At 37.1% G+C, this 14,089-nt stretch overlaps 1 protein-coding gene across 13 annotated transcripts in view; it reads right to left on the minus strand.

The window, feature by feature from the left end:
* RUFY3 (RUN and FYVE domain containing 3) overlaps nt 1-14,089 on the minus strand; it is a 123,814-nt gene that overhangs the window by 19,232 nt on the left and 90,493 nt on the right. For all 13 annotated transcript variants that reach the window (XR_011970523.1, XR_011970522.1, XR_011970524.1 and 10 more), the window contains 4 exons: nt 12,496-12,565; nt 4,588-4,680; nt 3,209-3,292; nt 458-625 (listed from right to left, as the gene is read on the minus strand). Coding sequence is in view for 10 of the 13 variants with exons in the window: in XM_072624439.1 (XP_072480540.1) it covers nt 458-625; nt 3,209-3,292; nt 4,588-4,680; nt 12,496-12,565 (415 nt within the window). In the remaining 3 variants the exon portion in view is untranslated. The remainder of the gene's footprint in view (nt 1-457; nt 626-3,208; nt 3,293-4,587; nt 4,681-12,495; nt 12,566-14,089) is intronic.

Below are 14,089 nucleotides of genomic sequence, written 5' to 3' on the forward strand. Positions count from 1 at the left end.
CCTAGAGGCATCAGAAAGTGCCACTAGAGTTTATGGAGTTAGATTTGTACTTTAGGAAAAGCAGTACGGTAGAGGATGAAACCTGAGTCATGGAGTCCAATGAAGATGTAGTTACAAAACCCACCAAAGAGGTGATGAGGACCTGATGGTACAAGTCAGAAGGATGAAAAGGGGATGGATGAACTTGAAAGATATTGTGGAGGAAGAAGGGAAAACAGAGATAGGGCTAGACAGGGTTTTCCCCTCTCTGTGTTCGGAAAGTGGTCACAACTCTAGTTTTAGAGTAATATAGGACTCTGGGATAATTACTCAAATTTCTAAAGGGCTGGCCCCCTAGTGGAAATCCAGGTTTTTCTTCATGACTCAAAATAAAAAGTCAAACCAGGGGCTACTAGCACAATTTCTAGAAACGACAGGTATTCCATACAACATGCTCCTTTGAGGGTCCCTCCCTCACCTGCAGCTTAAAGGAAAGCTCATGTTTGAGGGCCCTGAGATCATCCAGCTGCTGCCGCAGAGAGACAAGAGCATCTTGCTTCTCACACACATCCTTCTCAAGCATCTTCATGGCCAACTCCATCTCCTGTCTCATGCTGATCTGCATCTCCAGTTCTTTTTCCACGTCCTGCCCAAAAAGTAAAGGAGTTAATCTCAAGGCAAATAAAAGAGAAAAGTAACTAAATAGGTCTGCTGCACATAAAGAGAGAGGCAGATCCCTGAAAAATGAGTGTGAGATTGTAGAGTAAAAACCCTCCTTCTACTAGGCATTCATCTTGTGATAGCCAAATGGAACCCAAAGAAATCACTAGCTACGAGATGGCAGTACTTGAGCATGTGGTCAAAGGAGATCTACTTTTAAAAATAATTTTCATTCTTGGTAGTGTTCTCAGTAAGACTATCTATCCCACATTTCATTCCTCTGACCTAGCTCTCCATGAATCTTTCTTGGGCCCCCAGCAGGAACTGACCTCAACCTACCATGAACCTTCATACAACATAGATTTCTTTCTGAATTTTCATATTAGGCTTAAACTATGAGCCACTGGTGGTTAGGGCTTCTCTCATTTGCTAGATGGGAAACTCCTGGAACACAAGGATGGTGTATGAATCATATCTCAGTTCTGGGAGCACAATAAGGACTCAGCAGGTATCTGCTGAATTCAAATGAACCACAAGTTTAGAAAATTGTACTGAATTACAAGCTTTGTTTTCTGATAACAGTATATATTGATGAACAGGAATGGTTGTTCTGGTTAACTGAAAAACCTTATTCACTATAGAAAACAGCTACACAAAACTGAGTGTTTCTGTCTTTTGCATATGTATATGGACCCTCTGTCTCCATAGTGAAATACAATGTCTACATTTATATCCATATCTATATGTAGAAACACATAGCATATGGTGTCCCAAAAACTTTAGTGCCATTTTAAGCTATTAAAAGCTATAAGAAAGTTATTAAATACAACTAAAAGTTTAAGTATAATTAAGTTATAAATATCAAAATATAATGTATTAAATATTAATACTTGACATGATATATTAAGATAAATATGTAAGCAGGATTAAAAACTATAAGTAAAAGTTATGCAGTAACACTTTTGGGACATCCTGTATACACACACACACACACACACACACACACACACATGTATATATGCATATATCTTATATACGTACAAACACATGGAAAGAGATATATAGATATACACATATACAACAAAGAAGGAAACAAGGATTCCTCAGCATCTAAGTTTCAGGCACTGTGCTAAGCACTTTCTTATTATTTTCTCATCTGATTCTCACTATATCCTGGGAGGTAGGTGCTATTTTTATCCTCATTTTACAGAGGAAAGAACTGAGGCAAAATAAAAATTAAATATCTTGCCCATATACCTTCTTATTTTTGTTTTATACTTAATGTTCTGTAGACTCTAACACAGGTGGGGAAAAAGACAACTACTTTTTATAGCTAAATAAGATCATTATTATTTTATGGTTATTAGTTTTGAAAAGTTATTAATATGAAAATTACAAGAGATTTTTTTATCAATGATGAAAAATCTCTTACGTCATTCTTATCACATAGTTAAGATTTGTACATTACAAAATACAATAATATACAAATATATAACTATAATAGTATGTAATTTATTGAATATCATAAAATGTTAATTTCATTTTTTATAAAGTGTCTTGTCCATGTCCCATAGTTAATGTTCTGAGGCCAAATTTGAACTCAGATCTTCCTGACTCTATCCACTATACCAGGACATCTTAAACTTTTTCCACTTGTGATCCCTTTCTGGGTATTTGCTGGCAAGGTTTGTTGGCGCTGCATGACCTGAGGGCATGTGCAGTCCAAAGCATGGGGGCTTTGTGTTCAAAATTAAGGCTACAATGAAGTTGGATGCTGCCAGAAACACCTTGAATTCATTACACATTTCATTTTTAATTAAGTTTTGGTCACTGCACATTCAGAAATCTTTTCTGTTGCCAAATGTTTCACAACTCCACAGGTGGACATGACCCCCAGTATAGGATGTGCTGCACTGTGCACCTGGCCACCTCTGTAATTACAAGATAATATACATCTAATGTGTTATAAAATACAAACGTGTATAGGCAGACAGAACAGAGAAATCAGATAGCTATAGAAAATGTTTTTATGTGTGTAGATATATATGTATACACATGTATGCAGGTATGTGTGTATGTATGCGTGTGTGCATGCATATGTGTATATATAGGTCAAGGATTCCTAACCTCTCTGGCACTCTGGTGAAACCTATGGGTCCCTTCTCAGAATAATGTTAAATGTAAAAGATAAAATACACAGGATTATAAAGGAAACCAATTATATGGAAATACATCTGTATATGTCATATAATATGTATATACCATATATTATATACATGTATATACTTGAAGTTCTTGGATATATACATATACGTATACATATATATTGCATACATGTATACACTACACTTGTATTGTTAATAGACATTAATAGATCTATAAATACATATTACAACCAGATTTTCCTCTCCATTTTATACTGAAATAGAAAAAGGGAAAAATTCAAAAAACAGTCTATAAAAACAGGATAGATAGATGACCCCTCAGGTTTGGGTCTACCCAAGAGGACTCTGGGTAAGCTGTCAGACATGAACACAAGGCTGAAGTCTAGCATTTAAGTTTAGTTTACCAGTCGTAATTGTGTCTCCTCTTTTAAATGTTTTCTGGCTTCACTCAGTGCCTGCCCATCTGCAGTTTTGTCTTGCTTGTTGACCTTGAAATAAAAAAAAAAAATCAATGAACCAGCGGACATTAATAGAACAGCAAGCATTCAGAACCTTAGATTAATAATCCAAATGCATGCAGGCTGGGGCCACCATTCTAATCATCATTATTATATCAAAGATCACGTTCAGATAAATGAGACATTTTATGGCAGGGCCTCTAAACTTTTTTGTATAAGTGACTCCCTCTTTGGCAATTTGGTCAAGTCTATGGCTCCCATCTCAGAATAATATTTTTAGATACATAAAATATATAGTATTACAAAGGAAACCAATTATACTGAAATACAGTTCTTGAAATAAATTTTTTTAAAAGTTCATGGTTAAGAATTCCTCTTTTTAGAGTCCATTAAAGTGACAGTCTTTGATATTTAAGAGATGAAGTGTTTTATTGCCATTCTAAGATCATAGGATAGTTTGCAAATTAAAAAAAAGTTTCCACATCAGGCTTCAAAAGCAATGCTGGGAATATGAACTGAGGTCAAAGTGTACACAGCAACCCCTCACTCATCCACCTGATGGCATAAGTGACTACTTAGAACACAGGAGAGCCAAGAAAACTGTCCCTTCCTGCTGCTTTGCAACAGATCTGCTCTAACAGTAGATACAGCCGAGGCCAGGCACTTTACTTGGATCAAACACCATAGTCACAGAAAAGACCCGAGTCTTTTTTGTTTCTACCTTAAAACAAACTTTTATTCAGCACATATTTATTCATTATTTAAGCACATTAGGAAGTTTGGTTTGATGCTTTTCTACAGGACACTTTTCTAGAAAATTCAGAAAATCTGGAGGGGTGAAAGCATATTTTTATTATAATAAACATATATATACATAATGGATATGTAGGAATAATATTATAATGAACATATAATACATAATGAAAGTAGTATGAAGTTACAGTAAATATTTGATAGGGAAGCTACAGAAGAAAAAATTAAAAGACACAAAACTCAAAAAAGGGTAAAAATCAGGGACCGTTTAGAGGCAAACTGTTCTACAACAGCACTTGAGGATGTGATTTTTTTTTTTTTTTGACATCACTGACATTTTTGGTATATTCCTATTCTTCCCCATTCATCAGTCAATCAATCACGAATCACTTCTTAAGCACTTAAATGTTTCCGGCACTGCTAAGCCCTTACAACTAAGCATAAAATTTTTCTTCTGCTTAAATCAACTTAATGTACACTCTCTTAATTCTATAGGATCGTCAAGTTTGGGCAGTGCTGAAGTCCTTGCAGGCCTAGGAGTCTATCCATTTTACAGGTACTGTAGTACTCACCTTTCTATTGGACTCCAATATGTAGGAACTTTCCTCTTTGACGCGTTCCATTTCTTCTTGTAGTGTGATGATCCTGTTGTTGGCAACCGCCAGCTGGGAATGAAATCAAACGACTGTCTAGTGGAACACAGAGCAAATCTGATGGTGCTCCTGAAACCTTAAATGCCTTTATCACTGAGAAGACTCCTAGAGTGTTCAGTGAGGCTCTATTCAAGATATGCTATGGATTTAGTTTCCTACTCACAATTGGTATCAATTACATATCACTGGCCATCCAACTTCACATTATCTAATGACTCCAAAGCCAGAAGCCAGGACCCTGCTGCTCCCGTGATTTGCTTTCCTTTGCATGATGGTCACTCTTGCAGGTAGTATGCTTTTTACAAGACCTATGTGCCACTCTTAGTTGCATTTAAAACAAAAACAAGACTTTTGTAACAAATGTCTTAACCAAGTCTAAGAAGGACAAGTGGGAAAAAGGATGGGATGGTTAGGGTGCTAATCTGTTCACTATCAGGGAAATGAGAAAACTATTTTCAACTCCACAAGGAACTTTTAAAAGGAAGTTACTAGAATATATGATTTCAAAGCAGCCTCTAGAAAAAGATGAAAAGGAGGAATGAAAGGAGGCTAACATTATCATATTGCAAACTAAAAAATAAAACAGAATCCATGAGGACTATCTGGTATTAGATTAAAAAATAGATTAATGAAACTTACTAGGAAATAAGCAAGGTCTAGAAAAAATGATCACAGCAAAGCTATATTCAATAAAACTAAAAACACAAACTACTAAAGCAAAGATTCACTTGACAAGAACTCCTAGGAAATCTGCAAAGGAATTTGGAAGCAAAGAAGTTTAGACCAGCATCTTATGTTATACAGTACAATAATCTCCAAATGGGTAAGCAACTTCAGGGGAAAATATTACATCAAAATTCAAAGATGGATGCAAGGAGATAGTTTTTTTGCAAATAGGTTTAGGTGAAGAATTCATAATAAATAAGATATAAAAGAAATCACAAATTTAAAAGATGTGCACAAAGAAAATTAAGGCAACTAAAATAAGAAGAGAAAAAAGCCTTTTCTACAAATATCTCTGGTAAAAATTTGATAACTGAGATCTAAAGAGAAACACAAATCTAGAAAACCAAGAGCCAGTCTCAATAGTCAAGTAGTCCAAGGGTACAAAGAAGTTTTGAAGAATTTCTTTCCAATTATCAATAACCACAACACAAACCCACACAAACTATTTCAATCATTTAAGTAATAAGAGAAATGGCAAATGAAAAGATTTCTGCGATTTCACCTCATGGGATTCTAGATGTCTAGATGGAAGGGACATCAGAGATGACCTAATCCAAACTGCTCATCTGATAGATAAAGTCAGGGCCCCGAGAAGCTGAGTCACTTCTCAAGGGTCCCAAGAAGTGTGTGACAGAGCTAGGATTTGGACCTGGGTCCTCTGACTCCAAACTCCATGCTCTTGCAAGTAGACTATCTCATGTTCATCAAACAGACTAAAAAAAAAGAGACAAAAATAGCCAATGATAGAGGGGGAAGGAGAGTCTATGAATTTGTCCAAAAATTCAGGAGAAAAGAAAAAATATTATGCATACCCTTTGACCCAGAAATCTTACTATTCAAATATGACAGAAAGGTCCCATATGTACTTTACCATAGTATGAATAAAAATAATACAAAAGGGTTCCTCAACTGGGCTTAAATACAATTATCGATGCTCCAGCGGAAGTTAGTGGAACACCCTTCCCTCCTCTTGGTAGAGACACGGCAGACAACTGGAGTAGAAGGCTGCCCAGTCTGCCAGCTGTTTTATTTTTTTTAAAGTAGCAATAACAGGAAAAAAGGGAGATGAATAAAGTTACTTTTTAAAAAGATTTAAATATGAGATTTAAACTGATTTAATTTCATCAACATTCATCTGACTAAAATGGATGCGGGGAGAAGAAAAACTATATTAAGAAAAATCACTGTTCTAAACTTATTAAAAAATGTTAAGATGTATTCAATATTAAACAAAACGAGTCATCCCAAGAGAGAAACACCAATACAAGCACTGTTTACTCGGTTAGGAAATTCCAAATAAATCTATAATCTGAGATCTGGGCCTATGCATATCTTGGACATTCGGAATTTATAGACAGATAAAATGAGCACCTGTTCTCATTGGTTGGAACAGTTTTATATGAAAATGTTCTTTTCTAAACTATCTATAAAGAATTTTCTCAAAATTCTCTGAGACTGAGCTCCTACAAATCAGTCCTATCACAACTAAGACATCTATGAAAAGTGGATATGAATATTCTCATATTACACAATTATAATTCCTATCCCAAGATTCTATCTTAAGATCATAGATTTTTAACTAAGGGACCAAAGTCCAATACTTTTCTTCTGCAGAGGAAGAGATTAAGGCCCTGAGAGATTAAGTGACAAAATCATATGAGGGCTTAAAAAATAAATAATAATAATACTATTCTGCCCATCAAGAAAGAGTACACAATCAACCCATTTTCTTTACAAAGGTGGTAAACTATGGATGAGGAAGACTGCATAGTCTCTGAGTTAAAGGAAGAACACGCCTTCACTTCATGCTACCTATGTGCCAGGCCTAGTGCTAAGAGCTTCACAAATATCTCGTTTGAAGGGAGGGGCAAGACATACCTGGAAATAAAGGTAATGTAAAAACCAAAGGCTACTAATGAAAATTCAAAAGAAAGCTGAAGAGAGTGTTTACCCAGTCAAACCCTACATCAGGCTAAGGAAGTCCATTTATACACTAGGACCAGGGTAGCGGAAGCCTAGAGAAAGACGAGGACTCTGGGGAAAGTCTAAATGGAGGGTGAGGTGAGAAAAATGAAACAAAGTAAATGAAGAGACTTCCAGGAGCCTTGAAGGGTACTTTCGAGGGTACTCTCCATAATTAGGATGGGAGCAGGGACAGAACCTCAGACTTCAATGACATTGGACACTTCTAGATGGGGAAATTTCCTTCATCAATGCAAGTCTGCATCTTCTGTGTAACCTATAATCTTGAGACAGTTTCCTAGTCCACCAAGGGGTTAAGTGACTTTTGTACTGTGTGGGTCAGAATCAGGACTTGGACTCAGGTCTTCATGGCTCTAAGGCCAGCTGCCCATCCACTACCACAATGCTCCTCTGCTACTTCTAAAAATCAAATCTAGTCTCTGAGTTGTATAGCAAATGGATCCCAGTAGGAATGCACTGTTCGCAGAAAACCAGATTCAGTTAAATTTGACTAGTAAATTAACACCATCACGAATCCCTGAACATGAATCTGTATCTGAACAAAGATGCTCTCTCTAATATACTAGAAAAATGGTCAACTTGAAATGACTGAACTTCAATGAAATTTATCCAGTTAGAATGAGTGAGGCTGGGGGTGGGAAGTAAAGCCACATTTTAGAAGCAGGATTATAAAAACATTCATTTGGATATTACTCATATAAAATATCCAGAAAATCCCCCAATAATGTCTTAGGAGTAATTTATAGCATAGACTTGATTTTCAAGTAAAAAGAAAATTAAAATTAGAGGGAAAAAAAGTTTTCTTTTCCCCTGGCTTGTTTATTTTGGGAACAGACAGGAAATTCTGCCTAAGACACATTAATTCAGAATAGCATACTGTCTAGGGTCCTTTTTAAAGACATGATTAAATACAGTCCATCCTATTTATCTCTTTAGACACTTTATCCATAAGTAAAGGGCAGCTTCAGACCCAGAACCTACATGGGACAAAGGAATCCAGAGCAGGACAACTGGAGATAACCAACATTCAGCTTCGGTGTTCTTTCCACAAGGGCCTTGGGACATGAAACAGCTGATATTTGTCACTCACTCAGAACATGATACAGCATAGCTACTGAAGAAAATATACTGGGGATCAACAGCAGAACTGAAGAAACAGAGGCAAGAGAGGACCCTTGGTAGCCATCTTATGCAAGCCATTCCCAAAAGGAATCTCCACTAGAATGTGCCTGCAAGGTGGTCACCCAGCCTTTAGGAGGAAGAGCCCACCATGGGCTGGGCTGCCTCTAATTATTAGGAAACTTGTTCTAATATCAAATCTAAACTTGCCTCTTTGCTTCCCTTTCCTCTGGGTTCTTGGGGGTAAACAAAGTAAGTCTAAACCATCTTCCCCAAGAGGGTCCTTCAAATACTTGAAGACAACTCTCACATCCCTCCTTGAACTCTTCTCCTAGCCAAGCATCCTCAGGTCCTTCTGGTTGGTGTTAAATCATTTTTCAGTGTGACTCCATTTTGGTTTCCTTGGCAAAGATACTGGAGTGGTATCCCATTTCCTCCTCCAACTCATTTTACAGATGAGAAAACTGAGGCAAACAGAGTTAAGTGACTTGCTTAGGGCCACACAGCTACTAAGTGTTTGAGCTGGATTTGAACTCATGAGGAGTCTTCTTAATTCCAAACCCAGTGCTCTATTCATATGAGATGAACCCAAGGACCTTCAGCGGTTGCCTTCCTGAGGACACTCTCCCTAGTTATCAATGTCCTTCTTAAACTTTTACACCCGGAACTGAATACAGTCCTCAAGATGAGGCCTGTCCAGAATCTAATGGCTCCTATAACTTAACCCTTTTAATGCAGTGCAATACTGAATTAACCTTTTTAGCTGGCACATCACTTTGCTGCCTCATAAGACCTGCAAGTCTATTCAAATCCCCAGTTTTGTTTTTTTTCTTCCAAATGAGCTGCTTCCTAATCATGCTTCTTCCATCTGTACCCATGAAGCTGACTTTCTGGGTACACAAGTACACTTCCCCCTACTGAATTTCATCACATTACATTTAGTCCAATGTCCTAGGCAACCAAGATTTTTCCAAATTCTGAAGATCATTATCCTTATCAAGGAAAACACACAAAAATCAAGGAACTTGGCCATCTCTCTGCTGTTGGCTAGCACTGTCCCATCTATACCAAGCAAAGATCCTATCCTTTCTATACTACACTGTTTACTTCTTTATTTAGTCGCAAATATATACACCAAGGTTAAGCCTTACTGCCTCGAGTATCCTACTAAAGGAGACCCCGACACGCGTCTAATTTCTCTCCCTCAATAGAACAAAGAGAGTTTTTTGCTTTTAACCTGTGAGAGCCCTTTGGTATTTTTGGAGTTCACAGTGGTTGTGAAACCTCTGTGACTCCTTTGGTCATTTACTAGAGTTGACAACAATAAACTCGCTCAACTTTGTTTACTTAGTCTCCAAGTCTCCGCAGCTACAATTCATTTCCCTTATACTGGTCAGTTTTGCCAATCTGATCCAACCATTCACTCTATCAATCAATCAATAAACATTTATTAAGAGCCTACGGTGTTAAGTGCTGGAAATATAAAAGGAGGCAAAAGACAGTCCCCTGCCCTCAAGAATTTTATAATCTAATGGAGGACACAGCACGCAAACCAACAGACAAGAACTATCAATTTTCTATACTCTTCATTATTCCACGTTTTCTTACTTACCTTCCCTTTTCTTGAAAACAACTTTATGTTTTAATAATCAACCTTAATTTTCATTAAGTCTTTAATGCTTCTTATCAAGACTAAATGACTCAAAGCTCATTAAGCCTTGATTTTGCTCTTCCATCCCTCTTTGATAAGACTCAGAACTGAAATCTTGACCAGTACCCATATTAGGAGAATGCTCTCCTTCTAAGTCTCCTCTCCCAAATCAACCTGTTGTCTTCTCCACCAACCCAAAGTCTTCCAAATGACCAGCACAATTTCCTTCTCATTCTGCTCAAATCTTTCTCTTCTCTCATGCTCCTCTCACGGAAGATGAAGTAGAATTCTTAATAGCTGTCCTTACAGTTTGAAAAATATATCTTCATTATAGATAATTACCTTTTCTTTACAATACAGTGGAAGAATACCAGTCAGGCTTTCCTTGATGATTTGGGTTTGCTCAACCAGATAAACAGAGACAGTATTTTCTGGCAAGCCTGTGCCACTGTATAACCCCCAGGACCTCAAAGAACACTGCACAGATATCACCAGCCTGGAGGTGATTTAGTGACGGAAGAACAGGGGGAAACACCAACACATTCACTAAATAGGTTTGAATGTTGGGATTAGTTGGAGCATAACTCATGTCTCTTAAATTCTCTGCACCACCTTAGTTCCTCACTCAGAATTTTTAAAAATTTTTTAATTAAATTAAATCTTTTTTTTTTTAATCAGAATTCCTAAGACACAAGGCTCCAAACTACTTTAAGTTCCTCTAGTTAGGAAAACGTGGCTAAACGCAGAAGAATCTGCAACTGGTCTAGAGTAGATAATGGAACAAAACCAGCTTCCTTGCTTCTGCCCCTGGAGGGGGAGGGAAACAATATTGGGGAAGGCTTTCCTTCTTGCTATGCTTGTATATTTCTTTTTATAGATAAAATGTATGATAAGAAGTTTAAGTTTAAATACATTCTTAAAATGTATTTAATTTATAATAAATTGCTTTCCACTTTAATTTTTTCTCCTCAGGAAAAAAAAATCCAGTCTCTAATATTAACTATATGCTAGTTTGTTATCCATTTGGAAAGTTTTAAGAAGTTAAAAAAAGAATCTGCAAATCATGTTATTTTCTTCTTCTGTTAGGGAAGTGAAAAACTGAGAATAGAAGGGGCTTCACCATTTCCAATGACCTCAGATGAGTTTTTGTTCTTAATCTGTTTCCTCTCCTCTTTCCCCAACAAATCATAAAGACCTAATGAAATCATTGTACCAAAATAGTTTCACATTTCATTGGATAATTAATTATTCCGTAATAGTATCTTCAGGAGCAAGAAACTTTGAATTTGAAATATGTATTTCCTGATGTCTTAATAAATAAAGCATGAGACTATCCAAAGTCTTGATGCAGTTTTCAAAATGAAGACCAGGCATGTTTTTTTTTTTTTTCTGGGCCTTGGAAAATACCTTTTAAATTCCCCTTCTGCATAAAAGCACAGACAATATCAGGCCCATGAGCTTTTTGCTGATTCCCCCCTGCCAGTTCACACTGTTAAGACTAGAAGTACTCTTTTATTGTTATTTGCATTGAAAGATGGTACCCCCAAGACTGTCAAATTTGGTGCATGGTATGGTTGATGTCAACCCACTTGAATACCCTTCCCTGATTTCACTGAGAAGCTCCAAGTTATCTCGCCAAAGAAGTTTGATAATAAAGCCTGCCAAGAAATGATATTTAGATAGCAGTCAAAGGCTGCAAACACTTTCTATACATTATCTCAATGGGTCCTCACAACAACTGTGATTATATGTTTTAATTATCCCCAATTCAAAGATGAGGCTTTCGGAGAGGTTCAAATCACTTGCCTAGGGTTACTATATCTCATAAGTATCTAAGAAGATGGTTAAGAGAAGCTTAGAAAGTTTGCTTTGTTGGGTTTGTGGAGTTAATGATTAAGGGGGAGGAAAAGCTTCTAAAGTTCAATGTCAATTACTCTTATTATTACTCATGTAATAACAGTCTGACCTAAAAGTATTGACTCAGCATAAACAATGTTAGATCAATCTCGTATGAAAGTCAAAATAAATGACTAGCAGCTCTCTCCTTGGCATGAACACAAAATCCTCATAAATACAATCGGCAATGTCCTCACCTTGATCAGTCACTCTGCACAAGTGCCAACTGACAAAACTATTACATGCTCCATCTAGAGACAATGCATGGCATCTTAGATTGAAAAATTACAAATGGGGTCTTGGGGGACAGGTGTTCCTTTCTAAAATTCTCAACAAAAGAAGAGCAAATCTAATTTGGACCCAAGAGGAGTGATGTGGGCCTGGTAATCAGCACATACAAAGGGCCATGAAGGTTAGAAATGCTTCAACCCAACCACCCCTAAACCTCCTACCTCCTCGGTCAGCTTAGTGTTAGATTTTTCTAAGGCATCCACTTTGGCCTGAAGGTTGTTTACTGTTGCACTGTAAAACAGAAAAAAAAAACCAAAACATAAGATGCATTTGAATGGTATTATTTGAAAAGCAGCTATCATCAACCAGCAAGCTTGATTTTCTCATTTAACAATGAACGTAAACATCCCACTGAAGTCTTTTACAATACAACCAATCAACGTTAGGGAAGAATGATCAGCAGTCATCAATAAGATCATGCTTACATTTTCCACTAATAATTGTCATCATCTCTTAGCTTGAACTAAGATTAGCAACAATTATTTGTGAGAAATTTGTCTTTAAGGGTAATATTCTCAAAGAAACTCTAGTGGAGATCCAGGTCACTCAATATTGGGACATAATAAAAATTATAAAGGAAATACTGAATCTAATTTAACCTTTTAATTTGTCCTTTTATTCAACATGAATTCAGCGAAGAGGATGATGATACATATGACATGCAGAGTAATGAGGACGATAAGTAAGAGGATGGTCCCTACCATCACAGAGAATACAACTTAGCAGGAGGACACAAAGAAATTCCATTAGGACTCTATAACTGATTACTGAAAACTGCTACTGTTAGGTACAGCTGGTCTCTGTCCCCTCCCCCATCCACTAGTCCCTACCTCAACTACCCCACCCCCACCCCCACAGTAGCCACTCTAGGTTTTTACAAATGTGTGCAAAGCATTTTTTATCAAAAGTCCCCCAAAAGATCCGGCTAACCACTCCATTCAGCATTTATTAAATCGAGTTTAAATTTAGCTCTAATGGTGCTTTTCCCACCTATAGTTTTACAAAGCACCAAGTGCTTGAGGTATATACCCATGGGGAACACTAATGATGATATTGATAGATTGGATGGTTACTCCAATCCATAAAGATGGAGGACTGTAAAGGACAAAGAGACAAAGTAATTGACCCAAAGGTGAATGATTGCATATAAATCTCCGAGGGACTAAATTACTGATCACTAAAAATAAGGCTTCTCTCCCCCTTGGTCAATTGCTTAAATTGACAAACCCAGAGTTGGGGTGAAACAACAATGCCAGGGGGTCTTGGTTCCACAGTGATGATGATAAAAAAGAGATGATCAACCCAACAACAAACATTTACTAAATGTCTACCATGTGCCAGGCACTGAAGATGCAAAGTAAAAAAAAATAAACAGTCCCTTCAAGGGAATTATATTCTAACAGGATATAGGTGCATTTTAAAATATATTCAGATACACAGGTAATTTTGGGAGGGGAAAGTACTAGCAGCTGGGTGTTGGGGTGAGAAAGCCTCATGTAGAAAAGGTAATGCTTGGACTTTGTTTAAAGGAACCCTAGGGAGTCTAAGAGGCAAAACAAATGAGATTAATAAAGGCAAAGAGCTTATGTAAATCTCCAATGGTAATATGAATGTTGGCCATTATTCTAGGCACTGGGTGGACAATCAATGCAGGTTGTAGGGAAGGGAGATACAGAGATGGGTTTGAGAAATCGCATAAAAGACAGTTCGGTGGGGGCAGCCAGGCAGTACAGATTGCAGAGCCTGCAGCCAGGA

This window comes from Notamacropus eugenii, chromosome 7 (genome assembly GCF_028372415.1).
Source record: "Notamacropus eugenii isolate mMacEug1 chromosome 7, mMacEug1.pri_v2, whole genome shotgun sequence".
Classification (NCBI taxonomy): domain Eukaryota; kingdom Metazoa; phylum Chordata; class Mammalia; order Diprotodontia; family Macropodidae; genus Notamacropus; species Notamacropus eugenii.